The sequence below is a fragment of the Neofelis nebulosa genome, chromosome 5, assembly GCF_028018385.1.
Source record: "Neofelis nebulosa isolate mNeoNeb1 chromosome 5, mNeoNeb1.pri, whole genome shotgun sequence".
NCBI lineage: Eukaryota > Metazoa > Chordata > Mammalia > Carnivora > Felidae > Neofelis > Neofelis nebulosa.
The window spans coordinates 10,481,425-10,504,534 of NC_080786.1; the positions used below are offsets into that span (position 1 = coordinate 10,481,425).

At 45.4% G+C, this 23,110-nt stretch overlaps 1 protein-coding gene and 1 long non-coding RNA gene across 17 annotated transcripts in view; both read right to left on the bottom strand.

Annotated features, from left to right (window-relative positions):
• The window catches only part of POMGNT2 (protein O-linked mannose N-acetylglucosaminyltransferase 2 (beta 1,4-)), a 50,747-nt gene extending 39,853 nt beyond the window's left edge, over positions 1-10,894 (bottom strand). The window contains exons 1-4 of one of the 16 annotated variants that reach the window (XM_058729611.1): positions 10,732-10,852; positions 6,899-7,055; positions 4,508-4,584; positions 262-383 (exon numbers count right to left, since the gene is read on the bottom strand). In XM_058729611.1, coding sequence (XP_058585594.1) covers positions 262-383; positions 4,508-4,584; positions 6,899-6,987 — 288 coding nt within the window. In that variant the 5' untranslated portion in view covers positions 6,988-7,055; positions 10,732-10,852. Of the gene's footprint in view, positions 1-2; positions 93-261; positions 384-3,659; positions 4,486-4,507; positions 4,585-6,898; positions 7,056-10,111; positions 10,661-10,731 lie in introns of those variants that run through there. The other 15 variants (XM_058729614.1, XM_058729615.1, XM_058729612.1 and 12 more) reach the window with 15 other exon arrangements.
• A 5,939-nt stretch (positions 10,895-16,833) lies between these two features.
• LOC131511682 (uncharacterized) lies at positions 16,834-22,240 on the bottom strand. The gene is made up of 2 exons (XR_009261668.1): positions 21,069-22,240; positions 16,834-17,493 (listed from the first exon to the last, which is right to left on the bottom strand). It is a non-coding gene; the product is annotated as an uncharacterized LOC131511682 (long non-coding RNA).
• Positions 22,241-23,110: the final 870 nt, after the last annotated feature.

Here is a 23,110-nt window from a genome sequence, read left to right on the forward strand (position 1 = left end):
GGTTGGCTTAGGCAGAATGGGATTTATTAAGGGATATTAGGTGACTCACAGATTCACCCGGATGATGAAAGAGCAGACTCTGAACTGGGATCCTAGGAACAATGCCCACACCACGGTGTCTGAGAACTGAACTGCCAGGGGGACTGCTGCCTCCCCACCTCCAGGACCATGCTGCCCCGCCGTGACACAGAAGCTACCACTGCCCCTGCCAGCCATAGAGAACCACTCCTCTGCCACCATTGCCCCATGCAGGGGTACTACCTGATGGAGTTCTCTTCCTTCTTGCAAGGTCTGTAGGGTGTACCTGCTTGATGGAGCCCAGGTCCCACGTGGATCCCTAGCTGCAAAGAGTGTGGGATATGGAGTTTGTAGTTCTCCATCTCCTGCGGACAACATAGGAGGAAGGGGTTAGAGTGATACTGAATGAGATGTTGGCGAGTGCGGTCTTTGGTATCTGCCACCCCCTCCCCCAAGCACCTCTCGTAGTTGTTTTTCAAAAGACAGTCCCTTTCATGAGAGGAATTCTACTGCCAGATTTTTAAGACCGTTTTTCCTATCCTATTACATGGCAGTATGAAAATGAAGCAGAATAAGGCTGTGAAGCTATCAGCACAATATGTGTCATGGAGTAAGTGTTTAATACATGTTAACTACTAACCAGTAAGGCGCCACCTTCCAGTTGACCCCTCAAGATTAGGGAGAAGTTGCAACTCAAGGCACTTAAGGAGAGCAGGTGAAAAGGCGGGACAGGGGTAGAATCCATTAATGAAAGTGTTGACCTTTACATTTATTTTCCCCCTGTGGTCCATCCCACTCCTCCCAGAGTGTCTTCACTTAGTACAGCTATACCTGTTGAAACCTCTGAACAAGCCAGCCCTTCACAGGACTCCAGGGTTGTCTGTCATCCCTGACTTGGTTTCTGCTGCGTATCTCCATGAGCCTTCACCAATGTTTAGTCTCTTGGCCAGAGGTGGCACGGCTGGAGAATGCCCCACATCCAGGTGGCCCTCTGAGAGTCAGCGAGATGGGTGATGCCCCTGCCTTGCACGATGCCTGGATGAGCTTGGAAGATACTAGTGAATGCCTAGTTGTCTAGTTGCCCAATGAGACTCTGTTTTTTCTAACAGCCTGAACAATCTGCTGTGTACCACATGGGAAGTCTAGCAAGAGAAAAAACTGATGGTTGGGGCATTAGTTTGCAGAGGCCCGGCTGTGGGCCCGTTGACTTTCCCCCAGATGCTGTGTAGAACAGCAGTGCCCACTGCTAGAAATCTCCCCACTCAAGTCAAGGGGAAGCTCTGGGCTTCCACTTCACACGGGAGACGCTGCTTTTCAATAGCTTCCTTGCATCAGCAGACACTGTGCAGTATATCATTGCAGGTATTTGTCAGTATCTTGGGAGATCTTCAACGTATATTTTCAGACTACATAACCTCAGAGAAGGCATTTGGGCCAAATTACATCATCAAAGACAAGACTGAAAGCCTGCTGGCTTTGCTTCCTTTATTTTGGAAAAGCTCTTCCTGTCTGATTGAATCTACCTGGTTCATAGCCAAGCTGGATGGAGGCCATCATCTGACAGACATTCTAGATGATTCTAGAGGAAAGAGACATCCCCTGTTTGTCCTGCTCTCATCATATTGTCATCACCCCTTCCCTAATTCACAGGAAAAATTGCCAGCCCTTGGCCTGACTTTGAGGGGTGTGGGAGGAAGCTATGCTCTGGAACTTGCTGTGGCCTATATTTGGTTCTTTGATCCTGACTTGTGAAAGAGATATTTTGTAAAAGCAGAAACAGTAATAAGGCTGATTTGGGCGATGTGACCTAAAGAGCAGATGATGTCACTGGCACATTAAGATTCACCAGTTCAGAAGAGGAAGATTATTCCTGAAGACGAGGGAGAAGTTTCTTTTTCCAATTATTTTTATTTAATTTCTAGTTAGTTAACATACAGTGCAATATTGGTTTCTGGAGTAGAATGCAGTGATTCATCACTTCCATACAACATGTAGTGCTCATCACAACAAGTGCCCTCCTAATACCCATCCCCCATCGAGCCCATCCCCCACCCACCTCCCTCCATCAACCCTCAGTTTGTTCTTTATCATTAAAACTCTTATTCTCTCTCTCTCTCTCCCTCTCTCTCTCTCTCTCTCTCTCTCTCTCTGAAGGAGGAGATTCTTAAACCAAAAATAGCTTGTTAGAGCAGAAAAGTCATTCCTTCCCCAGGGCAGGGAAGGAAGTCCAATACAGGCTGCTCATTTTCCACATCTGCCCTATGAAGGTTTGCACGTAGAGCTTCCTCCACATTCCTTCCCCGATTCCAGGCCTCCAAAGCCTGATTAACACACTAGATGGCGCATAAACACTGTTCAGATTATCCACACCTACAGGGACCTCTCACCCATCTGTGACTTCCATTTATTGTATCATTCTCTTAAATTGGGTTTCCCCAAAACAAGAATGTGAGAGCAAACAGATTATTTCAGAGGTGGTCCCAGGAAGCTCCCACCAAGGAGTGGAAAAGTAAAACAGGGAAGGGAAGGAAGCCAATATAGGGTGAACTGGGAAACAGTGGCTCAGTCCCACTGGAGAACTCTGGGGACTATATAGAACACTCAGCAGAGTTATCTTCCACAAGTTGGGGAGGAAGGGAGGATTTCACCCTCCAGCTCTTATCCATTTTGGCAGGAGCTGTTTCTAAGAGTCTCATCTTCTGCCCCACACATGTGGGCAAGCTCTCAGATGGAGAATCTCAGGTACTTTCCCTAGGAAGCCTTCATTGTACAAAGGAATTAGGGAAGGCTAGGGGGACGTGGTTAGGCATCACAGCATCTGCTGTATTTTCCCTCCTTTATCCACCATCAGTCCATCACTCTGTGTGGAGCCCTGTGCCAGATACTGTAACTTCAATAGAGAATAACAGATACTATTTGTGAGCTTCTGGAGCTTAAAATCTAGCAGAGAAGTCCAATGTTAATTAAAGAAGCATGCCAGTATATAATAAAAATCGTTGAACAGGTGAGGTGAAGAAAAAGAACTGAGAGCTCTGGGAGATGATGGCAGGAAAACATATTCTAGTTTGAGGAATCATGGAGGGCTTTCTTTGAGGTAGATGTGAAAGTTACCTAAGTAGGGGTGGGGAAGATATGGGAAGAGGATTTCAGACAGAAGAAATAGCGTGTGCAAATGCCCTGGGACACCAGGGACCTTAGTCGTGCACTTGGAGATCAGAGAGCAAGAGGGTGATTTGGGGCTAAATAGGATTAAAGAGGTAAGCATGAAGCGGTGTGCAGTTCTGTGTAAGCTGTGCTCAAGGTTTTGGTTTCTAAGAGCAATGGAAGCCATTGAAGATTGTTATGCTAGGAAGTGATATAATTAAAAGTTTTAAAAGATAGATTTTTTTTAAGAAGAAAAGATAGCTGTTAGGCAGATAATGGGTCAGAGTGGGAAAGAGTAGAAGAAGGGTTGATGGTGGCACTTCTGCTCCAGCCAAAATAGAGTAACGGGAACCTGGTTTATTCTCCAGCCTGAAATACAATCAGCCAGAGCATACAGAATAAGGGTTTTTAAGACATTGAACATAAGTCATTAAAGCATAGTGATCCCTGAGAGAGAGTCAACAAAAGCCACAGAGTTTACAATGATCCCAGCTTACTGCAGAGAGAAGAGTTTCTAGCCCATGGTGCAAGAAGAGGGAAATCGGGCAGAGAGTAGAGTCAGGAAGACAGGGCCAGGAGTCTTGGGAAGCCAGAGCATCTAGAGTTCCAAGGACAGAGTACCAGAAAGGAAGGATCTCAAACACACAGAGAGAGGGTTCTAGAGCTCTGCCTAGGGGCCCCCTGGAGTTTTCAGTTGAGTATTGATCTGTGTATGAGGAATCTCTCAAAGGCCAAAGGAAGAACCACCTGAGAGGATTGAGGGGAGAGTGCCCAGAGCTCACACAGGGCTGAGAGATCTAAAACCTCTGTCTGAATAATTAATAAGACAAGCGGACAGAAAATCAGTAAAGATACAGAAGACTTGAATAACCCTACCAACCTGACCTAATTGATATTTATCGAATATACTACCCAACTATAGCAGCATATTCACTTTCCCAAGTGCACATGGAACATTTACCAAGACAGACAATGTTCTGGTCCATAACACAAGACTCAGTAAACTTAAGAGGATTCGAATTAAAAGTGGGTTCTCTGACCACGCTGGAATTAAACCAGAAATCAGTGATGGAAACATACTTAGAAAGTCCCCAAATTTTTGGAAACTAACATGCTTCCAAATAACTCCAAGGATCACAAAGGAAAACAGAAAATATTAACCGAATGAAAACAAAATCTCAATATACCAAATTTCGTAGATGCCACTACCGTAATACTCAGAGGGAAATTTATAGCACTAAAGGCCTAGATTTAAAAAAAAAAGAAAGGCTTCAAACTGATGACTTCGGATGCAGTTGGTGGAGGGGTGGGCGGTCAACAATACCTTGGACAATACCTTGGACACGCTGGAGCTCTACTGTGACAAGTGGTGCCTGTGACACCATCTGTCCACACGGCTTATACTCCTTGGGATGTGCAAGTCTGGAAATAAAAGTTTCTTTGAGAAACTTTTCATATTTACTGAAGCAATGACATGTTCACCGCGGGCAGACTGAAAACCACTATAAGCTACAACAACGCAACTTAAATTACCCTTAATTTCACCAGCCAGAGGGCACCAGCGTTGGCCTTTTGCTGTATCACTTTCCAAACTGCTTTCCCGGTGTGGGTACACCAGCGTGCAAAGTGAAGTCACGCTGTACACACTGTTTTGTAACCGCCTTTTCACTCGCCAACAGCGTCACGAGTGTCTTGGTAAGAAGAGTCTTCGGGAAATGACAGCAATTCCCACAGGAATCACTGAGGTTGCTGGCTCATGAGCCTTGGCCCAAACCATTTTCCTTTAAGTGCCTTAAAGATGAATGCAGACAGTTTTAAATTGAAATGTTCTATTTTTAATAAGCCCGTGATTTTCTTTGTTTCCATGGGTACATGTTTTTACTTAATGTATTGGATTCCACTGGGGTGACTCTAATTATGCCAGTAAAGGGAGCCCATTGGTCATTCTCAGGTCATAGAGAAATTGTTTATTTTATAGAGGTTAAAGAAAGTTTAGCAGTGATGTAGTCTAACCCCCTTATTTTATGGGTCAGAAAATTGAGGTTCAAGCTAGATGGAATTGGATTTGGCTATTAAGGCCTGGAAGATGACACATCTTAAGACCCCAGACATGGTTAGCACATTTTTCAAATGCTTTCGTCTTGTGGGAATGGTATAACCACAAAGATCTGAGGGCGTTGTGACATTGTGACAAGATAAGCACCCCTGATGTGAACATCCAATTAAAGGACACCCCAGCTGTCACCTTCCCTTTGCAGGAAGCCATACAACCCCAGTGGAAACTCTGGTCATGGGAACTGATGACAGAATGGGATCCCTGAGGTCTGGGGCAGCAGGGGTCAGCTCTTAAAGAGCCTTAAAAACCAAACAAAGAGGGGCACCTGGGTGGCTCAGTCAGTGGTGTCCAACTCTTGATTTCGGCTCAGGTCATGATCTCATGGCTTATGAAATCGAGCCCCGTGTCCGTCTCTATGCTGACAGCATGGAGCCTGCTTGGGATTCTCTCTTTCCATCTCTTTCTGCCCCTCCCCCACAAAAATAAATAAATAAACATTCAAAAAAAAAATAAACAAGGGGAGCCTGGGTGGTTCAGTCAGTTAAGCATCCAACTTCAGCTCAGGCCATGATCTCACAGTTCGTGAGTCCGAGGCCCACGTCCGGTTCCGCACTGACGGCACAGAGCCTGCTTCAGAGCCTCTGTCTTCCTCTCTCTCTGCCCCTTTCCTGCTCTCTCTCTTTCTCCCTCTAAAAATAATAAATAAACATTTAAAACAAAGAGTTTCAGGCTTCATTCCTCTAGCAGGAATCACCTGGGATCTTCTTAGTATGCAGATTTTGAATCAGCGGCTCTGTGAGCAGAGCCCAAGAACCTACGTTCCTAACAAACTCCCACATGATATGATGCTGTGGTCTGAGGGGCACACTTTGAGTTGCAGTCTTAGGTCCCTGCAGTCACCAGCCACATGTGGCTACTGAGCATGTGAAACGTGTCTAGTGAGTCTGAGGAGCCAGATTTTTTATATTATTTAATTTTACTTCACTTAAATTTAAGATCTAAACATACCCAATTTGTTATTGAAAAACTTTTAAGCGTGTTTGGATTCACTTGAGCATGTGACTCAACAATCTCAACTGTAAATTTTATGACCTCTCAATACAGATCAAGTATGTCCGATAAGCATGTAGCATCTGAATTTGAAGGGCTTGAAGTACAAAGTACACACCAGAATTCAAAGATTCAGCATGAAAAAGAATGTAAAATGTCTCATTAAATTTTTTTTTAACATTTATTTATTTTTGAGACAGAGAGAGACAGAGCATGAACGGGGGAGGGGCAGAGAGAGAGGGAGACACAGAATCCGAAACAGGCTCCGGGCTCTGAGCCGTCAGCACAGGGCCCGACGCGGGGCTCGAACTCACGGACCATGAGATCGTGACCTGAGCCGAAGTCAGACGCTCAACCGACCGAGCCACCCAGGTGCCCCATGTCTCATTAATACTTACATTAGTTACATGTTGAAATGGTATGTTGGATGATATACTGTGTTTAGATATAAATCACTAAAATTAAGTTCACCTGTTGCTTTTAACCTTTTATGTTTCGTTCTTTTTTCCTTTCATCCCTTTAAAATGCAGCTGCTAGAAAATGTAAAATTACATGCATGGCTCCCATTGGTGGCTTGCGTTCTATTTCTGTTGGGCAGCACTGCCAATGAAGGGAGATGTTATTTCTTACCTTTCTTCTAAGGAGCATTCCTGGGAGTAGCTCTTGGTTTCTCCATTTGGAGAGCTGTAAGCGCATGGTGATTCTCCCCGATTCCTCATCCCTCATTCATAGGCAGATGAAGGCATCATGGGGAAATGGTGTGATGTGTCCGGGGACACTACTCTGGCTGATGGAGGGAAACATTTATTTGAAGAGGCCCATGGCTCCACCTTTCCTTGACCTGCATCTGTCCATAGGCTACACCTTGCCAGGAAATTTCATCAATTCTCCTTGTGTTTCTCGCCAAGACAAGAAGACAAATGGATGCACCTTTACGACATGCATCTCAGGGAACTCAGAGCCCAGGCTGTCACAGCCCACTTTCAAGTTCACCTGTAACCATGGCAACTCTATTGACGCAAGTTGCCACAGAACATAATTTAATCTGGATCCGATTTGTTTTTAAAAAAAGAAAGAACGGAAAAACACTCAGCTTTGTCTCAGGAGACTATCTGGAGATGGAATCTCTGGTGATATGCTCTTAACTACTGTATTCATTTAATTACTTTGTGATTTCCTTGGGGAGGTATTTCTGTCAGGAGTAACTTCCTAAGAAGACGGGGGAGTGTTTGCCCGGAAACGGTTGGTGTTAAGGAATCTAATGGCTCACATGACCTTGAGCTGTTCTTAGGTGGAAGCTTTTCACCATGTCCCCACAAGTCCATCTCATTTCCACTGTTAGTTCAAATGGGGGAAATATCAGACTCCTCATTTCAGAGCTGGAAGGTGCTTGGATGGGAAAGTAAGATGAGGGAGGTAAAGAAGAGATCGGAACCTACAAGGGGTTTAGGCCTTGGGTGTATACGACCAAAATTAGGGTGGGGGCAGACAAAACTAGGAGGGCATGAGAAGGAGATAAAATCAAAGAAATAATGGAAAAACCCTATAATCTTACATTTAAACAATTTTTTTTTAGAGGGAGCACATGCATGTGCACTTGTGTGAGTGGGGGAGGGGCAGAGAGAGAACAGGAGAGAGAGGATCTTACGCAGGGTCACTTCTCATCGGGGAGCCCAGTGACGTGGGGCTTGCTTGATGCAGGGTTCCAAGCCATGACCCTGGGATCATGAGTTAAGCCAAAATCAAGAGTCCTACGCGCAAGCAACTGAGCCACCCAGGCAGCCCCGTAATCTTACATTTAAATAGGAAATGTCAGTAACTCATTATTTCTTTTGTTTCTTTCTAAAAAGCGGTTTTTTCAAGCTCTATTTGCTGAAAAGGTCTAGTAGCAGTGGCCTTCGTGTCTGAATTTTAGTCTCTAAATGCCATTTCCCACTCAAAGGTATCAGGGCTTCTTGACAAATGGCTGATTCCACACCCGAGGCAGAAAGGGTACCAGATGACCCTGAGACTGGTAGATTTGCTAGAAGAGGAGGAAGATAGCAAATGTTAATGGAATCTCATCAAACACACCCAGAGGTCAACTTGAGGGTCTCCCGCGGGCTAAAAATGGAACAGTTAGATACAAAATAGTAATGCAATGGGCTGCAACTGGACTTGACAGAATGGAAAGTCAAAGATAAACTGAGAGAGTCCCACCACAGCACCTGGGACTTGCTGCCCGGGCATTCTCTGATTGCTAGACTGTGTGTGGGCCTGTGTTGGGGGCAGGCCAGAAGTTCCAGGGAGTCCGTGACCCCAGGCAAACTTCAACTACTAAGGAGAAGGAGTTAGTGCATAAATATCTGAGCTTCCCAGACTCTTGATGGGACACTTCTGAGGTGGGTCCCCAGCAAGACAGACCTCCGTTGTGCACAGCACCAGTACCCCCTGCAAATCCGATCATCATCATATTCTCTGTAGGCTTTCCTCCTTTCTTGGACTCTCTTGCAATGCTTTTTTTTAGGATCGCTTTCCAAATAAACTATTTATACCCAAATCCTAGTCTCGGGGTCTGTTTGGGAGAATCCAACATGACGCAGATTCTCTGACAAATTGTGACTCAGTGAAGTAGGAGCATAACCACTCTCTAGGTATCAGTCCCGAGATATGTACAAATGTCAGGGAAGATGTCCAGGTGCCAGTTTGTTTGCAAGACTTAATATAAATATGACGTTGCTACCTTTTCTTTCATTGCCATTCCTGGTTTCCTGTGTGCTTTGGTCATTTCTCAACCAGAGGAATGGATTATTAATCTACAGTATAAGTAGAAGCTTATTAGACTCAAAAACTAAAATTAAATATGCTTTATCAAAGTCTAGGAGCAGGGGGAATAAGAGAGGAATTTCCTCCCCTGAGGAAAATTCCTGTTCATACAGGTGTCAAAATAGCTGTCTAAAGAGGGACCAGGCCACAAAAACAATCTGAGCAACGCCAGGGTCAAGTAGGCATCAAATGAGCAAATCAGCCAGTCAATATTGCCTCCAACTGCTACATTGCTTTATGACCCACCTCAAACATAGTGACATAAAAAATGTTCATTTTCCTATGACCATGGATCAGTGTGTCAGAAAACCAGAAACAACAAACCAAAAACAGCTTCTCTCTTCATGATATCTAGCACCTGAGATGGGAAGTCTTGAAAACTGAGGGTAACAAGAAGTCCAGGTTTAGAAAACAGTTGAACTGGGTACTTCGAGTCTGATGATTGATGTCGGCTATTAAACGGGCACTGAACCAGGGCTTACAGAAATGACATGTACATGGGCATGGGCTTCCTCACACCATACTGGCTGTGATCAATATAAAGCAACTCAAGGGGCGCCTGGGTGGCTCAGTTTAGTGTGGGACTTCAGCTCAGGTCGTGTCTCATGGTTCGTGAGTTCAAGTCCCTCGTTGGACTCTGTGCTGACAGCTCAGAGCCTGGAGCCTGCTTCAGATTCTGTCTCCCTCACTCTCTACCCCTCCCCTACTTGTCTCTTCTCTCTCAAAAGTAAACATTAATAAATAAATAAATAAATAAAATAAAATAAAATAAAATAAAATAAAATAAAGCAACTCAAAATATCAGGAAGGAGGTATATTGCCAGGTATGAACTTCACTCGACCTCACATATGCCTTTTACATTAACGTCACAAGTTAACCCAGAATCAAAGAACCCTAAAGAAAAGGAATGCATTTATTGCCAAGGATGAGCTTGAAATATAAGGACACCAAAGCCATGAGACAACCTACCAAAGTTTGGAGAGGATAACTAACCAGAAAACAACCAGGAAATTAAACAACTTACTAATTACAAATACCACACAAACACCCTTTCATCCTGCAGTCGACAGATGGAGGAGTATGGAATGCCTTGCCAAGATAAAAATGGGTGGATGGCAGGAGGCTTGGGTGGATGGCAGGACAAGCCTCCGTCCAGAGACGACACCTGGGCCCTGGGCGACTGGTCAGCGTGGGACCCGGTCAGACAGCCTAGGAGGATGGGGTGTGCCCGCGGCCCATGTGAAGCTGCCACCCCCGCAAGACTTGGGGGCAGGGAGGCTGCCACGTCTCTGAGGGCGATGAGGCCGGTTGTGGACCCAGCCGAGCTCCGGTGGCCCGGACGTTCCCCGCTGGCCCGAGCAGGCTGATGGGGTGAGTGCTGCCTACCGACGGACGGGCCCGCGGGCACGGTTCAGGGGAGCCAGAGACCTGGAGCCAGAGGGCAGGAATGCGGGCAGACCCGGTCACGGGAGCGGGCTGTTGCTGGAACCAGTCACGTGCCTGAGTCCAAGCGCGACAGTTCAGCGGGGCCCACGTCGTCCCCGTCCCCAACGCCCCCCGCCCCCAACTCGCGCCCAGGGCGGAGCCGGGAGAGCCCGGGCTCCCTTCCCGCTGGCGGCTGGGGGCGGGGCGGAAGGGGCCCTGGAATGGCACACACCTGGGACCCCAGCGGTCGGCCAAGCCAAATGGAAACTGCCTGTTGTCCATGTCATCGTGCCGCCTCGGCCGCGCAAAGCGTTGGCCGCCGTGGGCTCCCTGCACCCCGAGTCCAAGCGAGCTGGTTGGAGCCCTGCGCCCCCTGCCGCGCCACACGCGTCCTGTCTGGCCCCTTGTTGGGAGGCCTGGCGCGCCCCCTGCCGCCCGAGGCCGGCGCGCCAGGTGTGGCCGGGGCACTGCCCTGGCGCTCGGAGGCACGTCAGGGGGGCCAGGGAGCCCTGGACCCGGAACAGGGCCGCCGTAGGGCGAGGCCAGGGTGCCAGGAGCCAGGCCTCCGCGGGGAAGCGGGATTCTGCCCGGCTCCAAACCGTGTTTGACCCCAGGGCGCCTGTACTGCCCCTGAAGGCCAGGCTGGAGGAAAGACGACTACCTTGGGAGAGCCGGGGTTGCGGGGGGAGGGGGGGCCTGGGCGAGTGGCCCGGGCTTCCCGCAGCAGGAGCCCCCGGGGGCCTCGGTTGCTCTGGGCGCCAGGGCCCCTATGGGGGAGGGAGCCAGTTCCCATGGAGGCCGACCGGGGCCCGCTGAGAGCTGTGGCCATGGCGGTGGCAAGAACTTGAGGGGCAGCTTTTGTCTGGCAAGAGGCTATGCAGGTGCTCTGGGAGCTGCCCCGGTTGTCCAGGTGCCCGAAGGGGGCTGCCGCGGTGCGGTGCGTGCAGCACTTGCTCAGGCCAGGCAGGTTCAGGGGAGCCGGGGACCCGGACCCTGGCGGGTGTGTGGAGAAGCCCTGGGGTGGCATCTGCCCTGGGTGGGTGGCAAAAGACACCTGCCGGCTTCCAAGGGCTGAGGGGCACAGCCGCCCTTCCCTCAGCAGCTAGGCAGAGGGGCACTAGTGTGGATTGCCTTGCCAGGATAGCCTGGATGCCTGGTGGGACTAGCCTCCAATAGGAGACAACATCTGGGACCCTTGGCCACTCCTCAGGGTATGATTCAGTCATAGTGACCGACTAGGCAGATGGGGCGTCCCCATGGTAGACTTCATGCTTCCACCCCGGCCATTTTTTGGCCTAGACAATGATCGGAAGATGGCATCTTGGAGGTATGCTTTGTAGCCCTCAGTTTCCAAAATTTCTTACCAAAGTAGTATGAAAAGTTTAGCCTTTTCAGTCTTCAGTGAACATGTGGTCAGGTTGGCTTCTAGAGAACAGTGTCTGTGTTCTCCCAAGAAAGTGTGAGGTGCATCCAGTTTTAATCTGTGACTCCTGCAACACCAATACCAGCTCATGAGATAAGACTTTTCCAGCACTAATAATCACGGTTAAGAGATTATTTATCTTTTGGTCTAGGATCTTTTATGACAAATCCCTAAGAGCTGGCACGGCTGGATAGAGTGTGTTGCTTGCAACTACATGTACTTGACCCATAGTCCGTGTACTTTCCTGGCCACCAGGGTGCACTCGAGCCAGTGTATTCTCCAGATGGTAGACCCCAGAGAGAAGATTTTATTGTTTGCAAAGCCAAGCTCACAGGACATGTAAATAGATAAAAGGAAAAACCTCACAAAAAGGACATGTGGTAAAATGCTATATGGAGTCCAGCCTGATGTGAACTGTGAACTTACCAGTTTGTGAGGCGAGCTCCATATTCAGGTCAATAGGGCCTATGCCTGCGTTCTTCCCGTGTGGTTAATTCCTTTTCATGAGAAATGACACTGAAGACAATGGCAAAGAAAATGTGACCATCTCTAGGTAGAACAGGATCAGTCAAGCCAAGAGTACTCTATGGAATTTACCAGTGTCGCTAAGCCCAAGGAACTGGCTCCACAGTTATTTTCTTTTACTAGTATAAATTTAGTGTGAAAACACCTCTCACCATTCTTGCTTCTATTAGACCTACAGGTAGAGAGCTGGGAGTAGACGGGGTGCTAACAGGGTGGGGATTATTACCTTCTGCCAGCTTTTGTCTGAGATTGTAAGATTTCTCAGGTGTAGCAGCATCCAGCGAGTAAAGTTTGTCCTATTGTCTATTCCAACTGCTGGGGAGAAAAAATTTACCTCTACTTAACAAGGTTCCCTTAGCTGGTTTGAGAATTTAAGTGATATGAAACAGATTAATAGAAGACAAAACCACAAAATTTAACTATGTGTGAATGGAGGCCGAATGCTAAGTTTGAGAACAAAAGGCAAGCAGCTTTTTCACTTATCATTATTATTTTTTATTAAAAAATGTTTTTATGTTTATTTTTGAGAAAGAAAGAGAAAGAGGGGTGGGTGGAGGGGCAGAGACAGAGGGAGATCCAGAATCTGAAGCAGGCTCCAGGCTCTGAGCTGTCAGCACAGAGCCCAACGTGGGGCTCGAACTCACCGACTGGGAGCTCATGACCTGAGCCAAAGTCAGAGGCCCAATCGCCCAATTGACTAAACCACCCAGGTGCCCCAGCTTTTCCACTTTTTAGACAAAGGAACAATCTGTGAGGAATTAACATAACATAGACATAACAAAGAAAATGAATGTTTGGGAGCTTCAGTTAGTAAGGAAATCTAACAGAATTTGGGCTGGGGAAGTAAATTAGTAAAAGTAACAAGATGGGTTTCTATAGCTTTCTTGGCTCTGAATTCTGTTATCTCTGGTGACAAGGATGACTCCTTACTTCTTGGTACAGGGAGGGTGCATTTCACATGGGAGATTTATTTCCTGCTTTCTGGAGACAAAGAAGGCAGGTCAGGGAGTTGTCTTGCCTGGGCTGTTTCTTAAGTACTTTTAATTCAAAACACTCAACTTGCCAATGTGGTCCATTTACAGTCACCTACCCTTGGCCCCTCCATGTTCATTTGCGGAGATTTGGGCTTGGGAGTAGGCAGATACCTTTGGACCTACAGTAGTCCCACCCATGACCCAGCCTGTCCTGACACTTGCCCTGTTCCAGGTCTCTGGCTACCCTAACCTGTGGATTCACCCATGTACAGACTGCAATTTTTCAGCCAGCCCTTGGCTACGAGGACCCTGCAGGTCTGTGAAACTCAGGCCATTCCCAACCACCATTAATATCTCCAGGGGGTAGAAAGTCCACCCTGAATATCTTTCTGAGGGGTCAGCTTTCAACTGGCCACAGTCGGTCTCCATTTAGACTGGCTGCCTGCTGGGGTCCCAGACTTACCAGTAATTAAAGCTCCCAGGTATCTTTTGTTGGAATATACCCTGGTCAGTCGGCCTACCCAGCCCAGTCCCAGGCAACAAAATGCAGATTCCTCCAGCTTTGCCTTCAGAGGGAATAAACACATTTGTGTAGGTTAAGTGTTGGAATTAGGCAAATGCTATGGACCCCCATTATTCTGCTTCTGAGACCTAGCCTTTCCCAACTCTTGCTTATTTCATTTCCTGGCTACCCTAAACTGTGCTGCCGAGGCATGTCCAGTTCAAAACACTTGAGCCAGCCTGAGGTAACCGGGGACGACCACAGGTTTAGTGTGGAGGGGACAACCCTGAACTGGAGCTCACCAACCGTGAGATCATGACCTGAGGCAAAATCAAGAGTCAGATGCTCAACTGACCTAGCCACCCAGGCAGCCAATTCTTGAAAAGGGAGGGCACTTTTATCATAGGATTTTAAGAAAAAGGAAAATCTCTCAGAGCCCCGGCAATAATGCACTATCCACCATTTGCAGCCAATGAAAAACTGTCGCGATCTAAGCTTCTTCAGTGAACTTGTGTTCAAGCAATCCTCCCCAGTTTCCTCCTAAAACCTAATCAAGCCTGGGGCGCCTGGGTGGCTCAGTCGGTTAATCGTCTAACTCTTGATTTCAGCTCAGGTCATGATCTCATGGTTCGTGAAGCGGAGCCACACATGAGGCTTTGTGCTGACAGCTCAGAGCCTGGAGCCTGCCTACGATTCTGTCTCCTCTCTCTGCCCCTGCCCCCTCACACTCTGTCTCTCTCTCTCAAAAATAAAATAAACATTAAAAATAATATAAAAACGGGGTGACTGGGTGGCTCAGTCGGTTAAGTGGCCGACCTCAGCTCAGGTCATGATCTCGCGGTCCATGAGTTCGAGCCCTGCATCAGGCTCTGTGCTGACAGCTCAGAGCCTGGAGCCTGCTTCGGATTCTGTGTCTCCCTCTCTCTGACCCTCCCCTGTTCATGCTGTGTCTCTCCCTGTCTCAAAAATAAATAAACGTTTAAAAAGAAAAAAATTAAAAAATAATAATAATATAAAAACCTAATGAAATCTGACCTTCCCTTTGCCTCTTCAGACTTGCCTATGGCTTGCCATAATTTGCCTGTCCCGAATTATAGTGCCTCTGTTATTCCCAAATAAATTCATTTTGCTAGTAAAATAATTGCCTGTTGTATCTTTAAGGTTTATATTAAATGATGTCGGAGAAGCGGATCCAGAGAAGATCCCCAGCAACTCAAAGGCCTGTGAGCAAACAGGCGTGGGTACCCACAGAGCCCACTGGGCTAGCTCACTACTTTCTAGTCGACCTTGGAATTGGTATTGCCAAAATTAAGTTGTCAGGACCTCTATTTAATGGTCTTAAAGAAAATTAAGTGTTTATATAAGTCAAATATAGTCCCAAAAAAATAGCAGTGAACCTAAATGGTTTTTTCAGTTCATAGGATCTGAATCTCTGATAAACACTAATTTAAACTTGTTGGTTTAAGAAAAATAGGCCTGTCTTTAGAGTTCAACATTAAATATAATGCAGAGAAACAGCTTTTTCTACCTGGGTTACTAATCAAATAAATCCATACTATCTTTGTAATACAAAATTAGTCAACAGGAGAAGTAAGATGATGGTTAGCTGTTTAGTGCCTAATCCCGAGTATATTTGCTGAAAGCAAATAATGTTAATAAATGTTAATAAGACCAAATTTTATACTAGGTTAAACTAAATGATGGATATTTATTGAATACCCAAACCATTTCCAAATAACATAAACATTAAATGCTAAACATAAGTGCCTATACTCTTGGCTTTTTAATTTTCACAGAGACACAAAAAATATTTGGATCTATCAATAAACATGTTTAACCTTGAAAAGACTGAAATACATTTACAAGTTTGCTAATCCTACTGCAGGGTGCTAACTTATGATGGCATATGATTGCCTGCTTCCTAGTTTTCACTGAAAAACCCCCAAGATTACAAATACTGTAAAATACTGGAAGAAGAGCTGAGAACACATAATGAACAACGAGAAAAAGAACACAGAATAATTACCATAAATTATAAACTCTGCACAAACTGCACATTTACTGCTGAATTCAGGCAATGCAGCAGGCGTCCCTTGGAAGATGAGAAACCACGTGCTCCCATGAGACCTTTCTCCTCCTCTGGAAGGGTCGACTACAACTTCCTGTTTTTCAAACAGAGCATTGATGAATTATGATTAACAGCTATGTAGAAAATACCTGTATTATGTATATCCACATAAATAATGGATAATATACTTTCGGTTTTACCTACACTTTATAAATATTGTAGATTACAGTAAAACCTTGATTTGCAAGCATAATTCATTCCAGAAACATGCTTGTAATCCAAAGAACTTGTATATCAAAGCAAATTTCCCCATAAAAAATAATCAAAACTCAGATGACTCCTTCCACAACCCAAAAATACTCATATAAAAATGGTTACTATACCGTAATATAATACAAAATAATAAAGAAAATAAAAAATATAAAGAAAAATAAATTAACCTGAACGTGCCTTTGAAAACCTTCGTGGCTGGTGTGAGGGAGACAAGAGAGAGGAGGGTTGTTGTGCAGGACTTTCACTGTCACTAAGAGAATCGCTGCTCTCTGTTGGCTCAGTGGAATCCTTTTCTTTTCTTGATTTCAGCTCTTTTCTTGATGCAGCTTTTTTTTTTTTATTTTTTTTTAAATTTTTTTTTTTTCAACGTTTTTTATTTATTTTTGGGACAGAGAGAGACAGAGCATGAACGGGGGAGGGGCAGAGAGAGAGGGAGACACAGAATCGGAAACAGGCTCCAGGCTCCGAGCCATCGGCCCAGAGCCTGACGCGGGGCTCGAACTCACGGACCGCGAGATCGTGACCTGGCTGAAGTCAGACGCTTAACCGACTGCGCCACCCAGGCGCCCCTTGATGCAGCTTTAACAAGGAACCTATCCAACGACGCCTGCTTTTGCCTCCTTTGGAGGAGTTCGCGGAAATGTGACATTGGCATTAAACAGATTCATCGCTCGCACTGCGACAGCCTTATGCGGTGGTGCCTTTCTACAAAATTTTGCACTGTTCCCCACATTTTACACATCTCCCTAATCTCCTCTGAAGTGAGGGGTTCCTCCATCTTTTTCTCCTCTCCCTCTGCAGACGAAATGCAGACGTAGACTTATAAAATCCCGCAATTTCGGCCACGCGCATACCTCGTTCGTACTTCTCCATGATTTCCTTCTTAACTTGCACCGTAATCATCTCCTTCTTACTGCCTTTCTTTTCAACCTTTTTCTGCATGGGGGCCATTGTATACGCTCACACAGATGTTGACTACAGTACAGCATTAATAAACTATTGTCATATACTGTATTTAATGTAAGTGGCAATAAAGCAGCAGAGGAAAGCGTCTGTGGAAAAGCAGACCCTAAGGAAAGCAAAGGACTGCCCACAGGTGCTTTGAAGTGACAAAAATACACTAGTGCCAGTGGTGGGCACCTTCCAATGTTCTGAAAAATTACTGATTTCTGCCAAACACTGTGGCCTGAGACCAAGGATCCAAGCATGGGAGATGATCACCCGCAATCCTGCAAAGAGAAAGAGAGAGTGAGAGAGAGAAGATCCATTGGCTCAGTTGTGATCATGTGACATTCAGCATCACATACTACTCGTATGGAAAGACATTGCTTGTTTATCAAATTAAAATTTATTAGAAATGTTTGCTTGTCTTGCAGAACACTCACAGAACAAGTTACTCGCAACCCAAGGTTTTAATGTATCTATAAATTAAAAATAATTTCATAAAATGCAGAACAGTATATTCATGGCATATACTGAATATAGGAAATACACATCAGTTTATTAAACTTCTATTTCAGTTATTTAGATGGTTTTCTATATACAGGTACATGCTGGACCATAAAGTAGACTAATTTCTTACTTTGGAATGATCCAATATGTTTGAAAGCCCCCACTCTTATATCACAGTTGGCTGAGGAACAAAAGTGTCTGAGCGCCAGCTGAAGAGGCCAGAGTGAACACCACCACCCACCTGTCCTGTCCGCCCACGGTGGGAACTCCTCACGGCCAGGCTGTCATCGCTCTGGGATAGGCTCAGACTTTATTGCCTGGTCTTTTCAGATTGGCAGCCAGGCAGCAATCTTTGTTTAAAGGACCTTACTTCCCCCCTTTCTTACAGCAGTTTGCAGAGCCGGGAATTCTGTTGATAGCTTCCCGGCTACTTATAGCTCCGTCACCAGTTTAGAAGTGGTTCCATTTTTCAAATCTTTACTCTGCCCACGTGACTTAAGAGAAGCCTCTTCCACAGTAACGTGGGGATCCTGTTGCCCTGGCCTGTCCTATCACTCCCACTCTAACGGAGCACTGTCAGCATGAGCCCACAGATGCCAATGAATCTCATACTACCATTTCCAAAGAAAAGCCTGTGTGTGTTTTGGTGTGTGTTTTTTAAACTATATAGAAATTTCTATTAACCTCGGGTAATGCATAAGCAATTAAGCTATCCTCTGAGAGTAAATCTGTAACAACCATCGCACATCATATCTAGATAAGCTATATAAGTTTTTGAAATTTGGAAGCTAATAAAGTTGAAATTGTCAGCAAAAAAAAAAAAGGTTTTTTTTTTTTTTTTTCAACGTTTTTTTATTTATTTTTGGGACAGAGAGAGACAGAGCATGAACGGGGGAGGGGCAGAGAGAGAGAGAGACACAGAATCGGAAACAGGCTCCAGGCTCCGAGCCATCAGCCCAGAGCCTGACGCGGGGCTCGAACTCACAGACCGCGAGATCGTGACCTGGCTGAAGTCGGACGCTTAACCGACTGCGCCACCCAGGCGCCCCCAAAAAAAAAAGTTTTTAAACAAAACCACTAGAAATAATAAGCATGAAAGAAACTGGGCATATATGAAAAAGAAAACAGGATTTTTTTTTTTTTTTTTTTAGATAAGGAATGGTATGAAGGACATCCTTGTGTGTGTGCATTTTGGGGTGGGAGTGGGGGTAGAAAAATAAGTAATTTTTTCCTCAAGTAAATACATTGTTCCAGAATGAGAAAAAAGATAGGACAGATCTAAATAGATATAGAAAGTTGTAGGGGCACCTGGGTGCCCCAGTCAGTTGAGCGTCTGACTCTTGATTTCAGCTCAGGTCTCTGTCTCCCCTCTGCCCTTCTCCTCTGCTCATGTGCACTCATGCTCTCTTTCTCAGTCTCAAAAAAAAAAAAAGAAAGAAAATGAAAAAGAAAAAGAAAAAAGGTGTAGAAGGTTTGTGGAAAAAGAATCTTGAGAAAGGACTTTTATATCTGGTCAAGTTGGCTAAAAGTTAAATTGTTATTATAAGGGTTTTAAAATTAAGCCTTACTACCAATAACATAGTTATGTAAAACAAAAATGATCTCTTATCTGTTAAAAGGACAAAGTTTTCTTGGACTATTGGTCTGCTTTTGATAAAATATTGTGAAAGGTTTTACCTTTTAAAGAAATCTAATTAGAAAGCAAAGATTTTGTGTTTTATCAAAATAATTTCTTGTACTTCATGTTAATCTTTACCATCAGGTGTTTGATTACTCAAGTAAACTAAGTCTTCTGGATATTAAGAGAGCTAAGTTTTAGCAACAATGATGTAACAACCCATTGTATTTGCCTCTGAAATCTTTATTTGTCACTTTGATCCAATACGCAAGTAAATATTGTTTCAAAATGGTCTGTGATCCTACCCGGTCAAGTGTCCAAAACCTTTTGATGCTTTTTGACAAACTTCCCCAAATCAAATTCTAAAATTAAGTTCTTTTGACCTAAAAGTGACTTGGAGAATATAAAAGGAGAGATGTTACGCTAATTAGCATTATTTGTTATGTTATATTACATGGGCAGCAATGTGAAATAAGAATACTAAGCCTCCTTTTTGTGGTATTTGTATATGCATACATTGTAAGTGTTCTAGAAATTCTATAAAATCCTGAAATTTCTAATGTCTTGCTACAATGTTATCAATCATAATTCTGGTTCTCTTGAGATGTTTGTCACGGAAATAACCAAATTGCTTTGTCAGTGATCTAACGAACTCTCCTCAGATCTCTAACCATTGCTATTTGTACGTGTTTTGTCAGCTACAGATGATTGTTTCAAGAGCTTCGTCCTGAAAGCGACTCATGACGAAGACTTTGACAAATGCTCTGGAACACAGGTTTTGATCAACTGAAGATCACAGCATTGCACTGATAAGAATTTCTAAAACTGTCATGGAAAACTGACTGCTTTCATATTCTGCTTTCCAGAGCTAAAGGTCCCCTTTTCTCCTCTCCTTTAAAGCTCTCTATAACGTAGGGTAATTTGGTAAAGTGTACCTTTACAACAAAGGTTGAAACATGGATCTTTTTCTTCCTACCCAATCCCTCCGGATTCTGAAACTCTTCTCCAGTGTTCTCATGTTTCACGACCATGCGTGTATTTGCAGAGACTTAGTAAGAATCTTTTCTCCTTGTAACAGAGCTCCCACCCCTGCCAGGCCCCTGCTCTTTGACCTGCAGTCGATAAAAGGAGATACACTTCGACACTGGAAAGGCCTAATTGCTTCTACTAAAAGGACAGCACTTTGGTCGTCATCACACTGCTGCTCCCAGGAGATGGGGACCTTAAACATCGCACCTTGCAACCTGGGGACTTCATCTACTGGAAAAGACATCTCTGCAAAGACACTCTTCAACTCCCCTGGGAAGACCCATAGCAGCTACTGTCAACCAATGCTTGTGCCACCAAACTTCAGACTCTTGGATTCATGTGTCACATCTAAAGACAGCACCAAACCCTGGCTGGACCTGTACCCCAACTGGTGACCTGAACGTAAAGATTTCTAGGAATTGAAGCCAATGACAGCTGAAGGAGACAGCTTTCCCAAGATGGCCAGGCCAAGCCAGTATACCTTTTTCTCCCCACTGCTTCTTACTTTGTTATTTCCCCCCCCCACCCCCCTTACTCTTGAAAACACAATGCTCTTCTCCACATTTCTCTGTCTAGTGCAAAAGGCAGAAACCTCTGAATGTTGGATCGGTTGCCAGAAATTCCAATCTGTTTATGATGTCAGAGGCCCCTTGGCCTTACCCGTAATTATTTTCTCTTCAGCCCCCAGACCCACTGCTAACTTACCTATAAGCCCATGGAGGTTACCTGTCGGGTTAGGTTGTTACGGCCAGGTGTTCCCATGCTTGTTTCAGCCTTTCCCCAGTTGTAACCGGGCCAGCTCAGCTAAACACCTCAGCCTCTGTCAGCCCCCCTTCCCTCATTCCCCGCATCTTTTCCTTACCTAAATACAATCTGTTTCCCTGCACCCAGGGGGAAAAAACCAGGTCTAGACTCCTCTGTGAGGTTTTTAGAAAAAAAAATCCCTTTAGGAGGGAATAATCTCTCACAGAATGTCACCTCAAACTTTCTGAGCTATAACTTGAAAGGGTCAGTCAGGACATTCGGCTAGTGAATCTATCAATAACCAGACCTGAGCTGGCATCCCCGAGGCTCCACCTGGTTCCATTTGTGTTTGTTCTGGACAGCATTTCTCAAGGGCATATGAAAGTTGGCAGCTGGCCACTTGGAGGTCAATGCTCACTGGAACATTTCACTGTCCCTGTTAATATGCATACCAAATGAGAAGCCTCCCGTCCTGTCCACTCCATTGAGCCTCCATGGCTGCTACATGGGAACTTCCAGGACACATATATGACTCTGGTTTTCCTCCCTGGGCAGAGACTTTCTCCCATACATTGGAGGAAATGCCAACCAATGCAAGATCGGGAATCTTTCCCAAACATTAGGAGAGCTAGCTGGCCCCACAACCAAAGCACTAACAGCCCAACAATGATCACTGGACTCTTTGGCTACAGTAATTATGGATAATGGCACAGCCCTTGATTATCTACTGGCTGAACAAGGAGGAGTCTGGACAAGAGTGAATACCACCTGCTACACGTGGATAAATTCCTCTGGGGAAGTAAATACCTACCTGCATAAACCAGAGAATAAGCACTTTGGCTGCAAAGAATTCTGCCTAATGACCTATGAGCCTTAGATCTATTTAGCTGGCTACCTTCAGGTGTGAGCTCTCGGTTTAGGGCTACTACGCAAACTGGGTCATCATTCTGCTTTTTGTCTTATTTTGTTCAATCAAGTTTAACCTTTGTACCTGCTGCCTGTCAAATCTCTGTGTAGCTGATGCACCAAATAGGGTGATGCTCGCTCAGTGCTCCGAGATGATCTCCACCACTTATGACCTCCGTAAGACACAGGCTTTAGGTGGAAGGTGCCGGAGAGAGTTCTCCTTCCTTCCCTTCCTCATTACTCAATGTGGTCTCGGTGGTTTCCAGTCAGAGCACTTCCCTTCCACTGCGGGACATGACAATCAGGAAGGGTCCTTCCTGGCACCGGGGGACAACACCACTAAAGGCAGAAAACCTTACTGTTAATCAGAGATGCTTCTGAGGAAAGCTCTTGATCAAGTGGGGGAAGTGTGAAAATGGGTAAAGGAACACTCATAGAAATGAAGTCGGGAAGCCCTGAAGGTGGGGGGGAGCTCTGGTGCACGTAGCCCTCACTACAGCCTGCATGTCCTACAGGAAGAACAAGGAAGGACCCTTTTCCCATAGGAATTTTACCTCCTGCCTTGAAAAAAACTTCTTTAAGTTTATATATTTATTTAGAGAGAGATAGAGACAGCACAGTGGGTGAGGGGCAGGGAGAAAGGGAGAGAGAATCCCAAGCAGTCTCTACACTGTCAGCACAGAGCCCACCTATCTAAGCTTGAACTCCTGAAACCCTGAGGTCATGGCCTGACCTGATACCAAGGTTCCCCCACCTCCTGCCTTTAAGACAAAGACAGAGGGGCGCCTGGTGGCTCAGTTAAGCGTCTGACTTTGGCTCAGGTCATGATCTCACGGTTCCTGAGTTTGAGCCCCGTGTCGGGCTCTGTGCTGACAGCTCAGAGCCTGGATCCTGCTTCAGATTCTGTGTCTCCCTCTCTCTCTGCCCCTCCCCTGCCCACACTCTGTCTCTCTGTCTCAAAATAAATAAACATTAAAAAAGGAAAAAGAAAAAAGAAAAAGAAAAAGAAGATCTCTCCCGGCCCCAGCAGCAACATGCTAATCGCCACTTGCAGCCATTGAGAGACCATCGAAACCTGGAGCCCTTGTTCTTCTGCA